We start from the raw sequence: 23088 nt of genomic DNA, 5'->3' as shown, positions 1-23088 counted from the left end.
CCACTGGACAGAAGCTCTGTGGCAAGAACCTCCAATTTCCATGATATTCTGGTGCAAATGCTTTCAGTAATTTGAAATCTCAGTGGCAACATGAAATGGGAATACAACATTACTGTGTTATGGCACCTTTCACCAAAGCACTTCAGAAACCCTAATTAAGCCTCTCAACATCTCCAGTTTCTGCTCTGTAACAGCGCTAGGGCCACTGCAGTCAGTCTGCAGTGCTGTACTCTGCTCTGCTTCTTCCACATGCTTTAAACTGATCACAGAGTGGCAGGAGTCACGGAGATCAGCTGGCTACACAAGCAGATAGTTTATTCCTAAAGGGACCACAGGCAAATATTAGGAGTCATACATTCTTTATACAAGTAATTGATATGCAATGATGTCTTTACCAAAGAAATCTGCACATTTCAGTAACCAAGCCTGGTGGAGACAAAGACATGGAAGATTATTCTAAGGTCCACATTAGAAGAAAAATCATACAGCCATATATGACAAAAGGAATTGCAGGCCACCACTGCTACCTGAGAAATCAAGAGCAGCAGTGATGGATCTAATAAGATCAAGCAGCTGTGAGCTATTTTGCCAGAATGCAAACATGCACCCTCCATAGGTGGTGTTTCCACCCAATCCTTTAAATGCCTCTATGAACAAACATCACTTCTCTCTTATTTGGATTGAATTCCAACCAGTTCTTCTTCATCCAGATTGCTACCTCCTGGCATGTAGTGGGAAAGTAATGAGGCAGCAGCTGTGTTCAGTGAAAAGGAGCCAAAGAGCTGAGAATCACTAGTATATCAATGACTCTACCACCCAGAATGGCTCTGTCTCCTCCAGTGGCTTTAAAGAAGCACTGATAGGACTGATTTGAGTCCTTTGGAATGGTGAGCAATTGCTCAACGCTACCCATAAGATCTAAGAGGAAGGACTGAAATGTTTAATGGCCAATCTTTCAATCAGCGAGTCAACCCAGCCCATGGGCCATGCACCTCCTGCATCTGAGATCACTGAAAAAAAAACAGCCACATTCTCTTTGTGATTCTGCATATTGAACCGAATACCCAGCCAGATCATCGCAGAAGCAGTACTTTAAGCATCTACAGCTATGGGGATGTTCAGAATTTCACAGAGACCCATTTTACAGTATGACTTAATGTCTATGGCACAGTCATTAAACAAATTCTGTTTAAATTTCTCAACATACGATGTCAAAGTGAAGAGAGAGATTAGGTGATACTGGATATTGCATGCCTTTTCATGTACTCTACAGAACACTTTTTCACTAGGTGAGTAATGAGAGTAAAACACTGCAGCTATAGCAGGAAATGTGCTTGAGGTTCTTCCATCAGGAATGAGAGAAGATTCCATGTTAATTGGGTGGATCTGGCTGGTTCTGCTTTCCATCCTGGGATAAATTGAACTGGAGAACTTCTGCAGTACCCATATGCACTGAAAATGAAAAATAATTTGGGATGGGTCAATGTACATAGGCGCCGACTTCCCCTCTTTCCTGTGGGTGCTCGACTACCCCTCCACCCCTTCCATGAGGCCCTGCCCCTGTCATGTCCTTCCCCGCCCCCATTCCAACCCCTTCCCCAAATCCACGCCCTGGACCCGCCTCTTCCGCACCTCCTCCCCTGAGTGTGCCACATTCCCGCTCCTCTCCCTCCAGGAGCTTGTTAACACTGCCAAACAGCTGTTTGGTGGTGGCTGGGTGGGAAGCACTGGGAGGTAGGTGGTGGAGGAGTGGGAACGCAGCACACTGGGAGGAGGAGGAGGTGGGGCGGGGGGTGAGAGGAGCTTGGCTGCCTGTGGGTGCTAACCACCCACTAATTTTTCCCCATGGGTGTTCCAGCCCCAGAGCACCCATGGAGTCGGCGCCTATGTCGATGTGGGTCAACACCAGTTATAATCACACAGAGTAGCTAACTCCTCACCCATATGGATAACATTTTCAGAGCCCAAAGGCCAGATTTTTAAAGATTTTAGGCACCTACAAAAGTAGATAGGCACCTAGTAGGATTTTCAAAAGCCCCTACACACCTATCTCCAATTGAAATCAATGGGAGTTAGGTACTTAGTAACTTTTAAAATTCCAACGGGGTGCTTATTTGCATCTTAAAGCATCTAAATACCTATAAAAATCTGGATCTAAGAGATGTAGTCTGTGTCTAAGTGCCTAAATCACTTTTGAAAATGGGATATAGGCTTGTAAGTCTCAAGAGTTTTTGAAAATGTTTCCCACTGTTTTGGGTGGTTATAACAATACACTTTATTTAGCTAGAAAAGACAGACAAAAATTGCTCATAGCAGAGTTCATTTCGATAAACGCCAAGACTTGGAACAACTGAACTGTGGAGGAAGTGCCAGGTTTGCTTATTTGGATTTGAATACAGTATTTTGTTTTTTGAAAACTGGAGCTCAGGAGAATGGCAAGTCGCAACATATATTACTCTTTAAAAATCTAGTTTACTTATTTCTACTGGCAGGGATTTATGATTGGGCAAAATCTTTTTATTCACTTAGTTTTTCTGTGAAAATTCTGCTAAGGATGAAATTCTATCCTGATCCCATGCCCAAATCCCAGCCAGACTGAAAACTTTCATTAATGATCTGGAAGATGGTGTGGACTGCACCCTCAACAAGTTTGCAGATGATATTAAACTGGGAGGAGTGGTAGATATGCTGGAGGGTAGGGATAGGATACAGAGGGACCTAGGCAAATTAGAAGATTGGGCCAAAAGAAATCTGATGAGGTTCAACAAGGACCAGTGCAGAGTCCTGCACTTAGGATGGAAGAATCCCATGCACTGCTACAGACTAGGGACCAAATGGCTAGGCAGCAGTTCTGCAGAAAAGGATCTAGGGGCTACAGTGGACAAGAAACTGGTTATGAGTCGACAGTGTGCTAATGGCATTTTGGGCTGTATAAGTAGGGGCATTGCCAGCAGATCAAGGGACGTGATCATTCCCCTCTATTTGACATTGGTGAGGCCTCATCTGGAGTACTATCAGTTTTGGGCCCCACACTACAAGAAGGATGTGGAAAAATTGGAAAGAGTCCAGAGGAGGGCAACAAAAATGATTAGGGGGCTGGAGCACATGATTTATGAGGAGAGGCTGAGGCAACTGGGATTGTTTAGTCTGCAGAAGAGAAGAATGAGGGGGGATTTGATAGCTGCTTTCAACTACCTGAAAGGGGGTTCCAAAGAGGATGGATATAGATTGTTCTCAGTGGTACCAGATGACAGAACAAGGAGTAATGGTCTCAAGTTGCAATGGGGGAGGTTTAGGTTGGATATTAGGAAAAACTTTCTCACTAGGAGGGTGGTGAAGCACTGGAATGGGTTACCTAGGGAGGTGGTGGAATCTCCTTCCTTAGAGGTTTTTAAGGTCAGGCTTGACAAAGCCCTGGCTGGGATGATTTAGTTGGAGATTGGTCCTGCTTTGAGCAGGGGTTGGACTAGATGACCTCCTGAGGTCCCTTCCAACCCTAATATTCTATGATTCTTTCACAGTGCATGCATTACTGTTCACTCAGAGGCAACCACAAAAAGGCTATCTGAACTCCTGCTCTGTGTTACCAAAATATGGCCTGCAAGGAATTTGCTGTCATTTATTTGTCTATCTGTAGTATATTCTTACTCTCATAGTAAGGTGTGAATGTTCAGAAAGTCTGATCAAGTGGTTAGAGCATTGGCCTCGGGGCCAGGACCTCTTTGTTTCTATTCTTAGCTCTGCCAGTAGCTCACTGTGTGACTCTTGGGAAATCACTTAACTCCTCTAAGGCATCACCCATAAAATGGGTAAAATACTTCCCTACCTCAAAGGTCTATTGCTGCTTAATTAATTAATGTTTATAAAATGTCTTAAGACCCTTGGATTCAAAGGGAGTATGTAATAAATACAAAGTATTTATTTAATATAATATTTTTACCTGGCTTATCTTCCGCTGGAATGGGTTCTTGCTTCTGACTCTGAGACAATCTGTTATAAAGAAATGCAGAGAAAACTAAGTATTTTTCTAAATCTAAAATTCTAAATGTTGAATAAACCTGGTAGTCATGAAAATGAAAGGTTGCATTAGTCTGCCACTTTGCCATTCACTTCCTGTGTTTATGTGTATTTTTATTTTCTAGTTACTCTGCTCATGCTATTGACTGGAAGTCCACATACAGGTACTGAAATCCAAGCCTCTGCACAATTTTACCAGTTCACCTTAATCTCTGACCCATGTGCTACTGAAACAATGGGCTCCCATTGAACAACGTCTGCAAGCCATGCCATTGACTTAAATGGGCTTTGGATCAGGCCCTCAGTTAAACCAGTTGAAATGGGGAGAGGGGAGCTAAGTAGGTGGACAAAATCAGTTTTATTGCTTGTTTGATGAATCTCTCTCTCTTCTTGCTGCTGTATATGCAAACTAATGTATCCAACATGTCTCCAGCCCTCAGTAAGTGAAATGTTTCAGTTCTGTCACACTGTGAACATCCAATTTAATAGTTTTTGTGAAAGAACCTGGCTGGATGATTCCTTCCCAAGTGTTGCCCTCTGGAGGACAGGCCCACTGCAGTCTGGGACATCTGGGACTGAAGCCTCTTGTCCATGCTTGTGCTCAAGGATTGGGGCTCCAGTTGTAGGTTGGCAGTTGCAGTCTGCAACATCTTCATAACAAGATCCTTTTCTGTAATGAGAGGAAGACAAGTAGGCAGCAGAAGAAACAATATCTCACCTGTTACGAGAGAGAGAGAGAGAGAGATTCCAATCTGGAAACATGTGAATGTCGTAAAATGATTTCCCTATGCCCTGGATTCTGTCACTTTCTGCATGTACTCAAGCAGAGCAGAGAGAAGTTGATCAATCAGAAGTACAGCAAGACTCCAGTGATATCCTGTTCTTGGGCGAGTGGTATGTGTAATGGTCTCTTGCTGCAATACAGGTCCATGGAGAAACGAACTACAGTGCTACCTAAGATAGAAGAGCCACTCTAGCTCCCACTATTCCCTTTTTGTGGAAATAGGGATTTCCCCAACTCAACTGGAACACACCCAGAGCAAATACCCTTAAAACGAATACAATAAATACAATCTGACCAACAATTTTTATCTTCCTACAGCTGCATTTTTATATTGGAACTCAATAGTGAAGCCTGAATTCAGCAGCAGCAGCACCTTCAGCTGCAGCCTGTAACACAGAAGCAAAACATCCAAACATAAAAGCCTGAAGCTAGGCCTCTAAAGTCATATTTAAGCAGATAAATAAGTGATTTGACTTTCACTGGTACTAAGCACCTGAAGCCCCCATTGAGGTCAATGGTCCTCAGCACGTGTGGAAATCAGGTCATTGATTTAGAAGCCTTACTTTGAAAATTTTGGCCTACAGCTTTTACATAGAAACAGTCCTTTACTCTAATGCTGGGCCATATTTAATAACAGTCAGTGACACCCAAAAGATAATCACTGGCAGGAAAGATAGAATGAAGAAAAAACTGAGACTAGAGAGAGACAATTTTTAGAAAGCCATGTACGCCATCCATCTGTCCAGATTCTATACCAATCCCATCACCGGAGCCTCTGAGTCCTTGAACACCAAGCAAAATTCATATCCTTAGGGTTTTCTAATGACCTGGTTTGCAGTAACTGGTGAAGAATTAACAGATCCTATACGAAGGAATCTTTCCTCCAGAAGCAACTTTTCCCTCATAGAAAAATGTGTACTCCACAAACTCAGGTTGATCTGAAAGGCTGTAAAGTGTGTATTGGGAATAAACTTGTGGTTGCTGAAATAGAGATAATCAGGGTGCCAAACTCTGAGAATAGAAGTGGGTGTCTATTCCTCTTGTCCAGGCACCAAGTTGAGGTTCCAGGTTCTCCTCACCCCTCTGACCAGCTGTGAGCAGCCATTGCTGAATAGCCGACAAAGAATCTGTCTGCAGGATCTGACACAGCAGCTCCAAAATCTGTTGGCAGAAGAGCAAAGTAGAAAGTGACAGCATGATCAGGTCAGAGTGACACCGATTGTACCTGGAACAGACAAACAGGAGGTCATTAGGGTATGAATACACAGGCACCTTGCTTATCTAGACACCGTACAGGTATGGACTTTGTCTTTCAGTTTTATGAGTTACTGTTCCCTGCCCAGGGTCTAACCTACACATTTGAAAATATAATAGAAGTAGAGGATGATCTATCAAAGCCTACTGTGCAAGGGTAGATATCTCCCTCTCCACCCCAACAGAGACTAGGGTAAGGCCCTGATCACTGAGTCAGTGTTTAAATTGGATTAAACTTGTTAGGACATTGGATCTTCTGTTGCACTGCATCTCACCCCTTCCTGACCAGTGTCCCTGTATACAGGAACTCAAACGCACCACATAAGAGTACACTATCAGTTGGGAGTGAACTGATGTCTCCATGTTCTGTGTTGTGTTTTTTCACCATCTCTTGTTTCCCTCTATCTATTGTGCCTATAGTTAGCAAATCAGGGGCAGGCCGAGTCACACTTGCTATACATGCTAAACTGGAACTTCTCATTCTCCTCCCAGCCTACAGAGGAGATGAATTTCAAAATGTTTCTTGGGCACTGCTGCAGATTCTCATGAATATCTCTTCTTAGTACCCCTTTCAGCTGCCTTTCTGAAGGCAGCTGAATTAACCTGGTGCTGTCTACTGTCACTTCACCCTTTAAAAACAAAACAATATCAAATCCAAGATGTGGGAAACAAACCGACTTCTAGTTAATAAACTTGTATCCGGGAGGGAGGGAGGAAGGAAATGACTCCTACAAGAGCAGTATTTATTCCCTTCCCATTGTTTACATGTCAGTCCTCTATTCCCTGCCCACTACAGCCCGTCATCAGTCAACATTTTTATTAATGATCTCGAAGTAAATATCAATTTTTTTCAGCCAAAGATGAAGTCATACATCTAGGAACAAAAGAATGGCTAATATGGTCTTTGGATGTATAAACAGGGGAATAGTGAGTAGGACTAGGGAAGTGATTTTTACCTCTGCATATGACATTGGTAAGACTGATATTAGAATACTGCATCCAGTTATGGTGGCCACATTTTTAAAAAGATGTTGAAAAATTCAAGCGGGTGCAGAAAAGACCCACAAAATTATTTGAACGTTAGGGAAAATATCTCTAAGAGCTCAATCTGTTTAGTTTATCTAAAAGACTATTGAGCAATGACTTGATTACAATGTACAAGTACCTTCATGGGGAGAAAACACCAGGGACTAAGTGGTATTTTAATATAACAGAGAAAGGCAGAACAAGAATCAAGGGCTAGAAGTTGAAGCCAGACCAATTCAAGTTAGAAATAAGGCACATAGTTTTAACAGTAAAAGGAACGAGGAGTACTTGTGGCACCTTAGAGACTATCAAATTTATTTGGGCATAAGCTTTTGTGGGCTAAAACCCACTTCATCAGATGCATGCAGTGGAAAATACAGTAGGAAGATTATATATATATATATATATATATATACACACACACACACACACAGAACATGAAAAAATGTGAGTTGCCATACCAACTCTAACTAATCAGTTAAGGTGGGCTATTATCAGCAGGAGAAAAAAATTTTGTAGTGATAATCAGGGTGGCCCATTTCAAACAGTTGACAAGAAGATGTGAGTAACAGGAGGGGGAAAATTAGCATGGAGAAATAGTTTTTAGTTTGTATAATGACCCATCCACTCCTAGTCTTTCTGCAAGCCTAATTTAATGGTGTCCAGTTTGCAGATTAATTCCAGTTCTGCAGTTTCTCGTTAGAGTCTGTTTTTGAAGTTTTTGTTGTTGAAGAATTGCGACTTTTAGGTCTGTAATTGAGTGTCCAGGAGGTTGAAGTGTTCTCCGATTGGTTTTTGAATGTTATAATTCTTGACGTCTGATTTGTGTCCATTTACTCTTTTGCATAGAGACTGTCCACTTTAGCCAATTTACATGGCAGGGGACATTGCTGGCATATATCACATTGGTAAATGTGCAGGTGAATGAACCCCGGATGGTGTGGCTGATGTGATTAGGTCTTATGATGGTGTCCTTGAATAGATATGTGGACAGAGTTGGCAACGGGCTTTGTTGCAAGGATAGGTTCCTGGGGTAGTGTTTTTGTTGTGTGGTGGGTGGTTGCTGGTGAGTATTTGCTTCAGGTTGGGGCAACCTGAAGCAAATCTGTAAGAGAGGACTGGCCTCTCCCAAGATCTGGGAGAGTGAGGGATCGTCCTTCAAGATAGTTTGTAGATCCTTGATGATACGCTGGAGAGGTATCACACACCCCAAAGTGGCGCCCCACTCCCCCAACGGGCCAATCGGCCATGCAGTCCCACTGAGGTGGGTTACTTTATTGATTCTGGCCATTAGGCCAAGCTGCCCTGCTTTACTGACTCCAGCCACTAGGCTGTAGTACCATGTTTTATAGTCAGAGTCATGAACACAGGACCTAATGGGGTGCTATACAGTTTTTTTCCATACCTGACCTGGCACACGGGATGGAGTGTACCTACACTGCGACAGTCCTAAAGGAAAAACAGTCACACAGAGGAAGTGAGCAGCAGGAAGTACCAGGTGTAGCTACTCTTTCTCATTATGTTCTACTTACTACCAGCTCTTGGTCCTGGAAAGACAGGGCAGCATCTTTGCCTTTGTTCTTCGCATTATTCCGGCACAACTGTTGGGATGTATGGTGGGCTGTTGCCCGAGAAGAAGGTGGGATGAGGCGCCCAGTTTCTGCTGAGTACTGTGTTGCTCTCCGGGGCTCTTCCGCCTGTTAAAATGCAAATGCACGCATGCTTTCTGATTAGACGGCTGAGAGTGGGACAGGGGTTGCACAGGAGATAAAATGTTTAATACAAGACTGAGTGTAAAAAGGCTGTGACAAAAGGGGAAATCTTCATTAAAGAGGTGCTTGGCTGTTGCAAAAAAATATGAATGCACCCGCTGCTGTTAAAGTGAAGCTACTGTGTGGTACTAAAAGTTCACCTGGGAGCTGTGTTTCTCTCCAGCTGTGAACTGTGCACTGATTTTGCAAACAATGTTTTATTTAAAATTGAAACTTGTGCACCACCTACTGCTGTCAGAAGAGACAGACAACTGAATGGTCAAAACCCAAACACTGCATCTAAACCCATAGCTATCCTTACGCAGCTATAATCATTTATAAGTTAACACTGACATTATCTGGTCCTAGTATTAAAGAATGCTAAACCAGGGTGCCGAATCTGGTGCTCTTGAAAGTGAGTGACTGATAGCACTCACTGGAGCTGATACAGTGCATGCAGAGGTTGTGTAAACTTCCTGTACACAGTGCTACATATGCACCTCAATCCTGATCTGTAATATGCATTGGTATTCTAGCTTTGCCCTCCCCCCCACTCCCCCAGCACTGCCAGTGTCCTTTGATCCTGACCTAAAACACCTCTGCTGTGTCCAGCCATGATCTTTCATGGCTCCATAATCTTGACCTGCAACATCCTGTAGGTCCTGATCCTCCCTCCACTGGAGATTAACAGTTGTGCCGTTGTGCAATTGTTTTGTGATGTGCTTTTACAAGAGTTTGAAACCAATTTCATCTGTACCCTAAAGTAGATTTGAGCCTATGTGTCAAGAGGTGAAAAACTAGTGTTGACCCACTTCTCCTTTCGGTGTGGTCCCTTCTGTGTAGTTGTTAAAGACTCAAACTACAAATTTTGGCTCCAGATATTAAACAACACAGAGAATGGGATAGTAGAGATCCAGAAGTCATGATCCAGCACATTATAAAAGCAAAGAAATCATCTGCAAAATTTGGATCTGGGTTCAGATTTTGGTCAACCTTCAAAATTTGGGGATCTCCAGATCTGGGCATGGGTCACATTCCATTGCACATTTTGCCTTGTTTAGATTAGGAATAAGTAGTTTTAAATTACCTATCTTTACAAAATAGATTTCCACATGACCCTTCAAGTCTTGATGCTGTCACCAACAGACATGGGCCACATGACCTACAGTAGTGATACAGCAGCCTCATGAAAAACTCTCTTTTTCTGCTCCCTCCCTTCCATTTCTTTATGTCATTCCAGGTGTTGGTTAGATGACACTCAATAGCAAAGCAGCCCTAAGTGTCATGCTCGCAGTATGAAAAACCCACCACTTCCTTGTGCTCTATTTCAGTGGAGGAGGAAGCACTAACTCTGGCAGCGAGTTCCCTCAGTTCTTCTCTCCATGCATCTGACAACGAGCCTGTGAGAGATAGGAGACATGTGAGAAAGCTCAGTACAGTAGCACCACTTAGTTCCTACAGCACTTATAAACAAGGCTGACTGGAGTGGGGGGAAGCCAGTACAAATTACCAGGGCCCAGCGGTCCGGAAGGGGGCCTGGGGCCCAGCTTCCCCGGCTTCCTCCCCCTCTCGTCGGCCCTGTTTAGCCGGTCTGCTCTTGCTGGGGGGCCCGAAAAATTTTTTTCACCGGGGCCCGAACCCACTCTTGGCAGCCCTGCTTATAAACCCTGCATATGTCTGAACATAGACCACACCTTGAATTCCTCCCCCTAGGCATTCATGACTTCCTATTTTCACTGTGGAAAGGAATTTGCATGGTCTCATCCTGAGGCCAACAGTCCCCCTGCAGAGCTTGGATGGAAATAGATGCAAATAAATGGTAGCTACAACCACTGGATACATTACAATGTATTATGGGATGTACTGTATCTTGAGCAGTGATACTCTTTGTATGAGAGTGAGTGAAAAGGAAGGTTCCCATATTTCACACCATGAACAGCCCTAGAAGTAACACAAACATGCACGTGCAAACGTCATAGTATAATACAGGAAGGAGATAGAGGCTCATACAGGAGGGAGGGTTGTTGCAGAGCTGGATGAGAGGATGAGGAGGGGAAGGAAGAGGGGAGAATCTCTCAAATCTCTGATCTTTTCCACTGTTAAAACCTCCTGTTTGGGCTCTGGGCTCTGCAGGGAGGATCAGGGCTGCGGGGGTACAGAAGGCTAAAAACGAGACCACTAAAATCATGGTGAGAGCCCTGTGCTCCACAGCCTATTGCTCAAGATGGGCAGTTCAGAATCAGACACACTGCCCCCTCCTTGGATTCTGTTGTATCAGGCGGTTGGTGCAACACCAAAGCATTGTGCGTGTCTGAGGTCTGATGCCTTCCAGGTGAAGGGAGAACCCATGGCTTCATATTGCCAGAAATAAAGCTGCTGGAGAATGGGGAGGAGTCTAGAACAAAGGGGCACTCTGCTGACAGTGATATCTCTGAAAGATGGGAAAGGATAAGCAGGCACCTCTAACCCAGTGGCTCTCAACCTTTCCAGCCTACTGTACCCCTTTCAGGAGTCTGATTTGTCTTGTGTACCACCAAGTTTCACCTCACTTAAAAACTACTTGCTTAGAAAATCAGACATAAAAATACAAAAGTATCACAGCACACCATTACTGAAAAATTGCTGACTTTCTCATTTTTACGATATAATTATAAAATAAATCAATTGGAATATAAATATTGTACTTACATTTCAGTGTATAGAACATAGGGCAATATAAACAAGTCACTGTCGGTATGAAATTTTAGTTTGTACTGACTTTGCTAGTGCTTTTTATGTTGCCTAAACTAGGCAAATATCTAGATGAGGAAGATCTCTGAGTACTCCCAGTGCTATGCGTACCCCTGGTTGAGAACCACTGCTCTAACCTAAGAGGCTTTAGGATTAGGAAATAATTACTCACTCCATTTATTTGAGATACTGTTAATTAGGTTGTTTGCAGGGAACCAATTTAAACCTGATGATGATATTTAATGGCATGATCCATCACTTAATTGCCATGGTAATTCCACTTGCTTGGGATACGTGCAAGCGATTAAGTGGTTCTCAAATAGGGCTATCTGGCCCTTGTAAAAATGAGAAGCTGATGGTGCTTTTGTATGCCACAGGAAGACTTCTGCCAGGGCAAAGCTGTTTTTCCACCAATGCTGTGTGGCAATACATGATGTCTCTGAAACCTGGCATTATGTTCCTCTGGTTCAAAACCACTTCAGCTCAAAGGGGCAGGAAAAATAATCCGGCTGAGTCTTTTGTTAAAGTAAAACCTGAGCTACCTCCAGTCCTGTAGCAAGTCAAAACAAGTGAAGTCATTTGAGAACCATTTCAGGTACAGCATGATTAATTCTGTTAATTAAGGAATTCCACTTAATTGGACAAAAGGCCATCTAACAGGGCATCCCGATCAAGCAGTCTACCACACTTGAGTGTGTGAGCAGCACACTAACCTACAGTTAACCTGGGGACCAGATTACTATGTGGATCTCCAATTGGCATCTGAGCCCCTGGTACCCCCAATATGGTAGTAGAAAGCTGGCCTTTTATCATTGGATGAGGTGACAGAGGGGTCAGCACAGACCACCCGTCATTAACCATACAGATGGGGACGCCATTTAAGCCTACAAAAGAAAATGAAAAGAGGCAAATATCAGTGAGTAACTCAATGGAAGAAGCACACAAGAAAATAGTGTCTTTCACCTTGCATAACACACACAGCATTTACAGTTACATTCTGCCTGAATAATAAATCTGTAGGTGCATGAGTTCTGCTGTGGCATACATAGATCAATTTTCCTCCCCTGCCCCAATAATACTGAATGGATTCCTGAAGCACCTCTGTTTATAGATCTCTATTTAGTCAGGGAATATACAATTTGGATGAATTACACTACCGCCTCTATCAACTTTAAACAGGAAGCCAAGCATGGGATAAATTCTTAAACTGCAAATACACATCTGGGATTATTTTATCCAGATGATGTAGTAGCTGATTTTCTGAACTAGGTCCTGGGATGGAGCAAAGACATGCATGGGATTAACCTAAGGAGTCTCAGATCATCACTGCTGCTCAGAAGAATCACCAGGGCAACCCTTACTCTAGAAACATTATGCAGTCAGAGTTCTACTACTTTCTCATATCCCACTGTGCTCTGCAATCAGGCCTGTGCTGAAGCATTACATGGATTTTTCTGTTTCCTCCCATCCCATCTGACCTCTGCTCCTCATCAAAGAAAGGCCACATCATTAATGCCTTCAATTCCTGTTTCCTGCCCCGCATCCTAAGGCCATACCTTGGATGTGGGTCACTCGGTGAGGATGGGGGTTGTGCCGTGAGAAGAAGGAATGGTGGCTGAGGTTGCCAAAGCGAGAGTTGTTCTTTGACTGGGGTCTCATGGCCTCCATACTAAACCGCAGTGGCGTGTTCAGGGCCACGTGTTTGAGTTTCCCTGCTAATGCTGTGATGTCTTTTCCTTTGAATGGGCCAGCAACTGGGCTCCTTAGCATCTCCATCTTCTCCTTAGCAGATATGCACTTGGTTCTTGGAGAAAAAGAGAAGAAAACCACTTATCAGCATGCAATCACATTTTATGAAAATGTCTATATCTTAGGTACAAGTCCGGTTCATGAAAGGCAGAATAAGAGTCCATTCCAAGTGCAGGTTATCTTCCTCTCAGGGATTTCACCCCAAGTCCATTGTGACCAGGCAGAGAGATCCACCATCACCTATTCTTTTCCTCCACATCCCAAGGGATTGCAGCAAACTGCGGGAATCCTCTCCCATATTGACATTGGAGCAGACTTTGTTAGAATGTTTCATTTACAGAAAGGGAAATCTTGGATCTGAATTTTGTACCCACCTGAAATGCTCTTAATGCTCTAGACAAATTTACTGAGGAAAAACAGCTTGAATGAAATACCTGAGTGAAGAGAAGCTGATAGGAAAGTTTGCTGTGTGTTGAACAGGGTCCGTTCTGTATTTATGGGAACACTTTGTTGTTACCTGCAGGCCAGCAAGAGCTCACCTGAGTATGGAAGCTGAGAAACAAGCCCACACAGACTCCTGGGTTTCTGCTGACATGCAGAAAAAGGAGCCTTCTGAGGAAACCCCCATGAAAACAACTGAGAACTTCCCCAGCTGGCAGCTTTGATGGGTGACTCAGAGTCATGGCTTCCTAATCTGTCATCTGCTGAGACAAGCCAGGTTAGAAGTTCAACTTTACCAAAGCACTGAGATCACATTCTCAAGACTGACAAAAACTCCTCCACTCAGAGGATCGTTAGCTGGCGTTTCATCAGATGACTCCCAGCATTATCAGCATCAACGCTAATATGAGGAGCAGGAGCCATTTGCAGCATCATGCTCATGCTTCACTGCATTTCTTAGCTAGAAAAAAACATCATCTTATTTTACTGGAGTGTCTGGCTCAGTGTTCTGTTTCCTAGATCAGAAGCAGAGGAGACCCAGGAATATGTGGGTTCTGATTTTTCCCCATGATCATCTTAACTCAGCTCTGATCCTTTTGAAGTGCTACAAAAAAAGACCATTTTAGGACTCCCCACATACTTCCCGATGGCAGCCCACTGAGTGTCAGAGTGCTCTATGCTTTGGCAGGAACAAAGTTTTCAAAATGCTCTCTGTTGCAGCAGAAGAATGATGAGCAGGGAAGGTTTCTTTGGAAGTGATTTGCAGGCCCAGGCAGTATTTCAAACAGGGGCTATTAACTGCTGAGTAGAGCTGAGTGAATGCTGAATTTTGCCTGAATATTCATTGAGCCCTTCTGTGTTTGCTTTACATATGAATACAAGTTGATTGACAGCCATGTTTGTAGAAATGGCATGTTTTCAGGCAACTCTTGTAGAAAGTGAATTTGAATTCATTACCATAAGTATTAGCACCAGAAACCTGATTCTAAGCATTGTGCTCATCCAATCAGGGAACGGAAACATACTCTGTGTACTATGGGCAAGACTTGGGGTGTTGGGAAAAAGGTGGTTTAGAGCAGGGATGGGCAAACTACAGCCAGCAGCCGGATGTGACCCCTCAGGGCTTTGGATCCAGCCCGCAGGATTGCCCACTCTGGCACCGTGGGCCCCGTGCCGCTCTCAGAAGCGGCCGGCACCACTCCCTGCGGTCCCCGGGGTGGGGGGGAGAGGCCTCCGTGCATTGTCCTCGCCTCCAGGCACTGCCCCCCCGCAGCTCCCATTGGCTGGGAGCGGGGAACTGCGGCCAGTGGGAGCTTCGGGGGCGGTACCTGGAGGCGCGGCAAGGGCAGCGCATGAGGAACCCTCCTACCCCCCTCCCCCAGGGGCCGCAGCGCTTCCTGGAGCAGCGCGGGGCCGAGGACAGGGCAGGAATGCAGGGAGCCTGCCCTGGCCCTGGTGTGCGCCGCTGCCACCCTGGAGCCGCTTTAGGTAAGCGGTGCCGGGCCGGAGCCCGAACCCTGCCTGCATGCTGCCCCCCACCCTCTGCCCTAAGCCCTCTGCCTGCACCTCGCACCCTCCTGCACCCCAACTCCATGCCCTAAGCCCCCTCATAGGCCCCACACCCCTGCGCACCTAACCCCCTGCCCTGAGCTCCCTGCTGCACCCTGCACCCCTATGCACCCCCTCCCACAGTCCACATCCCTCCTGCACCCCTGCCCTGAGCCCCCCCTGCATTCTGCACTCTTCCTTCACCCTAACCCCCTTCCCTGAGGCCCCTCATAGACCCAGCACCCCTCCTCTGCCCCAATCCCTTGCCCTGAGCCCCTTCCTCCACACCGCATCCCCTCCCACATTCTGCACTCCCTCCCACACCCCAACCCCAACCACCTGCCCCAGCCCTGCATACAATTTCCCCACCCAGATGTGGCCCTCAGCCCTAAAAGTTTGCCCACCCCTGGTTTAGAGCCACCTTTGCACCCTACTGAGGCTGGGGGCAGCCAGGGGACAGTTCATCCCCTCCTGTAAGTATAAGAACAGCCTAAGGTTGTTGTAACCTTCCCCAGCTATAATAGCCCCTTAGATGGCTGTTCTGCTGTCTGAGAATTACCCCAACATGCCTTTTCTCCCTGACGTGCCCCCTATCTTTAGAGCAGGGCATGAAGAGGTGGCATACAACTGGCTATTCGGCTTCTATACCAGCCTGGAATTCACCTACAAAAGGGGAATCCTCAGTAATCCTGTTATGCCTCCTTTGTCTCAAGGACAGTGTAAAAGGGCCAGCTCAAATATAGAGAATCTAGCCCTGGACATCCAAATAAAACAGCTCACTCTGAAAGCACTGAACATCCCCAACAAACTGCTCATAAACAAGCCACAGACCAAGGATTATCAGCAGAAATTAGTGAATAATTTCATACCGCAAATATAGTTCAGAAAAATGTTCTCTTTTTGCAAACAAAGTGGGAACAGGAAACATGGTGAAATTCATTGTGAATTATTTGTTATGAACAATTCACCCAGGTTTAGTTCTGGGAATGGATGCTGCCTCTGTAGTTATTCACCCATGGTTTCAAAATGAAAACCAAAACCAGACTTTTTAATGGTATGTCACTCAGTGTTGTTACCGCACAATGTAACTTGAACTCTGCTTATGTCACTGCACAGGAAACCTGGTGTGTGCAGGTTTATTAGCTAGAAAGCTAACACTCAAACTCCAAGCAGAATGTTTCTTTTGTCTGCCTGATGGAGATGGGCCCAGCAGGCTTCCCTCTGTCAGCAATGAAACACCTATCACCACCCCATATGACCATTTTTAGTCAGAAGCCCCATCAGCTCAGTTACTGTTTGCAGGGGTACAAGTTGCTGCTTTCCCACCTGCTCACTCATGGCATTGCTGCTTAGGTGTTTCTTCCAAATGTAGGGAATGGCACTTGGGTACTTACTCCAGCTGCTGAAGAACAGGTTCCAAGTTCTTTATCTCTGTTGCCATTTTAGTGATTCTATGACAATACAGAAAAGTTGGTGATTATTCCAGCATCCGTAGCTGCACAGTTCAGGTTGGAATTCAGACACATGGATTCTATGTACATGTACTATATACACCTATGGAGAAACTCTCCATCTATTGTGTGGGGAGACAGAAACTTTCTTCACACAATTGCTATAATTTAAGGTACATTCAGGTCCTAAACTCACTTATACCATGGTTTGAGAGGTGTTGAGCTCTCACAACACTCAAACCATTGACCTCTCTTTGTGTCCGTTTCCTCACCTGTAAAATGGGGCTAACAATATCTACCTCACAGGGGTGTTGTGAGGATTAGTGAATGTTTATAAAACATTCTATAAGGGGGGAATATTATTAAACCACGCTGTTTTGGCAGGTGCTTCCTGAAGTAGCATTTACAAATAGAAACAAAGACGTACTCCCTCAGGGCTTTAATGGGTTCCCTCAGGAAGCAATGGGCTGTGAAAAACACCCACATGACACTGGTCACCTTGTGACTGCACAATGAATCCCTAAATCACACAACAGGCTCTGGGTGTGGGTTGGTGCTTAGCATGGATTAGTGGGAGTCATTGCTCAGTACCCATGGACATAGCACGGGTGGAGTGTTTGAAACAAACCTAACAAAAAGCAGAACAAACCACAGGAAGAAGCTTTAGGTGCTATCATTTCCCTCTACCCTCTGTTTCATAATTCACCAGTTCAAATGTAACTAAAGTGGAGCCCACTGGGGAAATCATTGACATACAGTTTATCTGTGTTTGCTTGAGCATTTCTTTAGCTAGGAGCTTAGAAACTACATCTTTTTAAAGATCAGTGCCTGAGTATCTGTGTGAAAGCTATTTTGTCCATGCCCCACCTAGGCTAAACCACCCACCTTGCCACCCCCACGCTAATTCTAAAGAATGCCTGGTGCTGAAGAGGCAGCTGGGCAGCAAGCAAAGGAAGTTTAAAGAAGTATTTTGCAAACCTGTAGTGTGGATCTCAGTGACCAGGCCTAGGAGGAGATTATGATACCCACCTCATATTCAGCAGCACCCCAGCAATGCAGTCACATGTAAACAGGGGCCCGTAAGAAGTCCAGCCAGCCCTCACCAGTCATCAGACAGATGACACCTTAACAAGTCACTGTGAGTTATTTAATTAAAGTTCATTTAAATAAATCCTCTGAAAATAATCATCTCCCCAGTAACTTGGGGCTGGTTCTTCCCCTTGTGAAACAGACTTGTGGCAGTTTCACTATTGTGATGCATCTACCATATGAATCAAAATTGTGAGCTGTATACATATAGTTGGTTTCCCAGCTGAGGTGTACAGGATTGGTATATTTTGTACTTTAATTGACCTAATCAATCTTTTCACCCCTCATTTCTATAACTCAGTGGTTCCCAAACTTGTTCCGCCGCTTGTGCAGGGAAAACCCCTGGCAGGCCAGGCTGGTTTGTTTACCTGCCGCGTCCGCAGGTTCGGCCGATCGCAGCTCCCAGTGGCCGCGGTTCGGTGCTCCAGGGCCAATGGGAGCTGCTGGAAGCAGCGCAGGCAGAGGGACATACTGGCCGCCATTCCAGCAGCTCCCATTGGCCTGGAGCAGCGAACCGTGGCCACTGGGAGACGCAATCAGCCAAACCTGTGGACGCGGCAGGTAAACAAACTGGCTCGGCCCGCCAGGGGCTTTCCCTGCACAAGCGGCGGAACAAGTTTGGGAACCACTGCTATAGCTCTTTGAAAACTCCCTAAAAATGTATTTTAATTCAGATGAAACCTTCCTAACAGTAGTATGCCCAGAAGGTAGACTGCAATTTAGCAGAGCTAGATTCAAATCCTAACTGTTCCACAGATCTCTTGTGTGACCTGGGGCAAGACACTTACTCTCTCTATGCTTCAATTCCTCCACTGTAAAATGAAGATAAACAAATGATGGGAGAAGATAAGTACCATTATCTTATCTATTTACATAGATTGTAAGCTATTCAGAGCAGGGACTGGTTCATTCTACATTTATGTACAGCGACTAGCACAATGGGGCTCTGTACCTGGACACCCCAACCAAGATCAATGGTAATGCAAATAAATACATAAAATAATGCCAGCAGAGACTCTGCTAATCATGTAAATAGTCAGAGCCAAGAAACAAAACTAGCCTGACCTTGCAAAATGCTGAGCACTCTCAACTCCTTCTGAAACCAATGGGAGTTGAGAGTCCTGAATACCTCATAGGCTCAGGTATGAGATAAGAAAAACACAAACAGTAATAACCAAGGTAATGTGGGGGTGTGGACACTCAAACATGAGGGCTATAAAAGCAGCAGCACTAAGTCTTAGACTTTGGGAATTATGAAGCTACCTACCTGCCCATCCCAGCCATTTTATGTGCAAGAGTACCTTTCTTTTCACACACAGGTGGCCCGGGACCATAGCTTGTTTGTACATATTTGCATAAATCAGGGCTACTTGCTAGAAGCTCCCTCGCCCCAGCTTCCTACATTTCAGAGGGCTGCTGTTTCAAAGGGAAAGTTGGGACTGTGATATTTGAACAAAGAAAAGCAGTAAAAGCCAGAAATGTGCCTGTTATTAAATATATATAAAGGACCTACTCACCATTTACACTGCTACCATAGCTTGGGGAATGAGTCCCCTTTGCTCCCACGGTCTGGAGGGAGACGTGCAAAGTTACCTCACTTCTGTTAAAAAGTCTGTTTACTTTGTGCCTGATTGTGTTCAGGTTGCTAGGTTACACTTTTGGTGACAGCAGCCAAGCCTCCCCCCCCTTCTCCCAGTGTTCAATTTCCCCTCTTCCTCCACCCCAAATGGGGCTGTCAAATAACCCCCCTTGCTCTTTACCTTACTAATCTTATTCTCAATTGCTCTCCATAGTTACATCTTGAAGCTTTCAATGTGAGAGGCAAGTAAGATCAGCTTGGGTGTGTCAAAGTGGTAGAAGCAAGTTCCAGCACTGTACCTCTGAAGCTAAGTACTCATAGATCTAAACAGACAGACTCACAGCCAAACCACATATGCCTCCTGTAAGACAGATAATCTTGAGAAAGGACTAGGCTACTTGAATACCTAATGAGATTTGTTTTTCATTCTGTTGTTAATTTTCTCTTCTGGGAGCAGTGGCGTAATCAGTACTTCAATTCTATGGGGGCAAAATGTACTTCTTGAGGCCCGGAACTTTTCCTGCTAATTTAAAAACCCTAAGGATGCAAAGTGTAATGCATTTTCTCTGGAATTATTATTGCATATACACATTGCATATAAATAGGAAGGCAGATATTTAAACAGATGAAGCACATTCTACCCTGGACAGCTGCCACTGTAGAGAAGTATATATTCCATTAAGAGAATGTGGCATGAGGTGTGTATTCAGTCATACTTACCTTCACCAAACAGTCCCAATATGTGCATACCTGGCTGAGAGAGAAGTTCATGGTGCCTATTGGAAAAACAGTAAGACACTGAAATCTGGAAATAAAAGGCCTCCAGTAGGCAGAGATTTGGAAGTGATCTAGTGGGAGGCCCTCCAGACTCTGAACAAGGTGTTTAAGAGTAAATTATCTTTACTAACTTTTTAATGATTGAGAGAAAATAGGATTCTCAAGCAGAAAATTTTCACTCAGTGAGTACTAAACATATGGCAAAAATTGTCATTGGAGGCCATCACAGCAAAGACGAGGCATGAATTTAGGATTTAGAATCTAGACTTTTACTGCAAGAATATGGGCTGAAAGTTACATAAAATGTAGCAGACTTGTTAGGACAAAATATTTTTTCCTGTTCCTAAAATTGTATTATGTTCCAACGAGCTAAGTTCCTTCATGTCCTCACGCTATATCAATTGGACCAAAAATTGCACAAATTGTGGATACGCTCCACTGCTTTACCTGCAGTTATACAAGCTAGGATAAGATTTACATCAGTTACCAATCTTTATGCTTCAGTGCATGAGCTGATCATCAGCTGCAATGAGGAAGAAATTTCCCCACCAACTCAACACAAACACACCACACAGCTACACATTTGGGCATTTTCACCTTTTTCTGCAGCATTCAGTAGATGTTCCTGTCAAGGAGAGAACACAGAACTAGATGGAATGTTGATCTTTCTTGTGTTTCTGCTGCTGCATTATTAGCCCATGGCATGAATATGTATTGACATTCATCTATTTTGCATGCTACCACTGTGTTAAAGTCTGCCAATTTGAAACATAGGCTCAGTAATGCACTGTGAAGCTGTAGAAAGTACAGCTAATATAGTGCCCATCTTTAAAAAAGGGAAGAAGGAGGATCCGGGGAACTACAGGCCAGTCAGCCTCACCTCAGTCCCTGGAAAAATTATGGAGCAGGTCCTCAAGGAATCAATTATGAAACATTTAGAGGAGAGGAAAGTGATCAGGAACAGTCAGCATGGATTCACGAAGGGGAAGTCGTGCCTGACTAACCTAATTGCCTTCTATGATGAGATAACTGGCTCTGTGGATGAGGGGAAAGCAGTGGATGTGTTATTCCTTGACTTTAGCAAAGCTTTTGATATGGTCTCCCACAGTATTCTTGCCACCAAGTTAAAGAAGTATGGGCTGGATGAATGGACTGTAAGGTGGATAGAAAGCTGGCTAGATCGTCGGGCTCAACGGGTAGTGATCAATGGCTCCATGTCTAGTTGGCAGCTGGTTTCAAGTGGAGTGCCCCAAGGGTCGGTCCTGGGGCCGGTTTTGTTTAATATCTTTATTAATGATCTGGAGGATGGTGTGGACTGCACTCTCAGCAAGTTTGCAGATGACACTAAACTAGGAGGCGTGGTAGATACACTAGAGGGTAGGGATCGGATACAGAGGGACCTAGACAAATTAGAGGATTGGGCAGAAAAAAACCTGATGAGGTTCAACAAGGACAAGTGCAGAGTCCTGCACTTAGGACGGAAGAATCCCATGCACTGCTACAGACTAGGGACCAAATGGCTAGGTAGCAGTTCTGCTGAAAAGGACCTAGGGGTCACAGTGGACGAGAAGCTGGATATGAGTCAACAGTGTGCTCTTGTTGCCAAGAAGGCTAACGGCATTTTGGGCTGTATAAGTAGGGGCATTGCCAACAGATCGAGGGACGTGATTGTTCCCCTTTATTCGACATTGGTGAGGCCTCATCTGGAATACTGTGTCCAGTTTTGGGCCCCACACTACAAGAAGGATGTGGAAAAATTGGAAAGAGTCCAGCGGAGGGCAACAAAAATGATTAGGGGTCTGGAGCACATGACTTATGATGAGAGGCTGAGAGAACTGGGATTGTTTAGTCTCCAGAAGAGAAGAATGAGGGGGGATTTGATAGCAGCCTTCAACTACCTGAAGGGGGGTTCCAAAGAGGATGGAGCTCGGCTGTTCTCAGTGGTGTCAGATGACAGAACAAGGAGCAATGGTCTCAAGTTGCAGTGGGGGAGGTCCAGGTTGGATATCAGGAAAAACTATTTCACTAGGAGGGTGGTGAAACACTGGAATGCGTTACCTAGGGAGGTGGTGGAGTCTCCTTCCTTGGAGGTTTTTAAGGCCCGGCTTGACAAAGCCCTGGCTGGGATGATTTAGCTGGGAATTGGTCCTGCTTTGAGCAGGGGGTTGGACTAGATGACCTCTTGAGGTCCCTTCCAACTCTGATATTCTATGATTCTATGATTCTATGATTAGGCTTTTATTACAGACTGCTATTATTACAGACAGAAGGGAAAAGAAGCCAGCAACAGGGAAACTCTGTGATCCAGTGAAGCTAGAGAGGTGACAGTATTAACTGGGACATCACAGTAACAGCCCAACACAGGCCACACAGAAAACAAAGTGGCACCAGGCACCAAAATCAAAAGCAGAATGTCTGTAACTTGTGTCATTAGACTCCATTTCTTCTATCACTAGGGTGACCAGATGTCCCGATTTTATAGGGACAGTCCCGATTTTTGGGTCTTTTTCTTATACAGGCTCCTATTACCGCCCACCCCGTCCTGATTTTTCACACTTGCTGTCTGGTCACCCTATCTACCACACAGTGCGGCGACTGGGGCAAGCTTGGGATGAAGACATAGTCTCTTAAAAGAGTAGTATTTGTGAACTGCAGAGGTCACTACATTTCAAACCATTCAAAATCTTCCATCTGTAACAATATTTTATACCAAAGGGGTAGCCGTGTTAGTCTGGATCTTTAAAAGCAGCAAAGAGTCCTGTGGCACCTTATAGACTAGCAGACGTATAGGAGCATGAGCTGTCGTGGGTGAATACCCACTTCTTTGGATGCATGTAGTGGAAATTTCCAGGGGCAGGTATAAATATGCAGGCAAGAATCAGTGTAGAGATA

The 23088-nt window shown here is 44.7% G+C and overlaps 1 protein-coding gene across 3 annotated transcripts; it reads right to left on the bottom strand.

Annotated features, from left to right (window-relative positions):
* Nucleotides 1-296: 296 nt before the first annotated feature.
* Nucleotides 297-20190, bottom strand: TBATA (thymus, brain and testes associated). Of its 3 annotated transcripts, none has more exons than XM_034777748.1 (10): nt 20140-20190; nt 16695-16751; nt 13119-13366; nt 12276-12446; nt 10141-10232; nt 8614-8778; nt 5812-5962; nt 4522-4687; nt 3941-3990; nt 297-1452 (listed from the first exon to the last, which is right to left on the bottom strand). In XM_034777748.1, the coding sequence occupies exons 2-10, from the start codon at nt 16739-16741 to the stop codon at nt 1373-1375; spliced, it is 1170 nt and encodes a 389-aa protein (XP_034633639.1). In that variant the 5' UTR covers nt 16742-16751; nt 20140-20190; the 3' UTR covers nt 297-1372. The 3 variants fall into 3 exon arrangements, with proteins under 3 accessions (XP_034633639.1, XP_034633638.1, XP_034633640.1); XM_034777747.1 differs by lacking the exon at nt 20140-20190 and adding an exon at nt 19358-19447; XM_034777749.1 differs by lacking the exon at nt 20140-20190 and adding an exon at nt 19358-19447 and having other exon boundaries at nt 5881-5962.
* Nucleotides 20191-23088: the final 2898 nt, after the last annotated feature.

Source organism: Trachemys scripta, chromosome 7 (genome assembly GCF_013100865.1).
Source record: "Trachemys scripta elegans isolate TJP31775 chromosome 7, CAS_Tse_1.0, whole genome shotgun sequence".
Classification (NCBI taxonomy): domain Eukaryota; kingdom Metazoa; phylum Chordata; order Testudines; family Emydidae; genus Trachemys; species Trachemys scripta.
Note: the sequence above shows the minus strand (reverse complement) of the source record. Positions and strands in the feature narration are given on the sequence as shown.

Excerpts from the sequence above, each read along its gene's own strand:
- TBATA (XM_034777748.1), bottom strand. The coding sequence starts at position 16,741 with ATGGCAACAGAGATAAAGAACTTGGAACCTGTTCTTCAGCAGCTGGA. Across the intron at positions 12,447-13,118 it reads CCGAGTGACCCACATCCAAG|GCTTAAATGGCGTCCCCATC; the intron begins GTATGGCCTTAG and ends TTTCTTTTGTAG. Across the intron at positions 3,991-4,521 it reads GGAAGGAATCATCCAGCCAG|ATTGTCTCAGAGTCAGAAGC; the intron begins GTTCTTTCACAA and ends TCTTTATAACAG.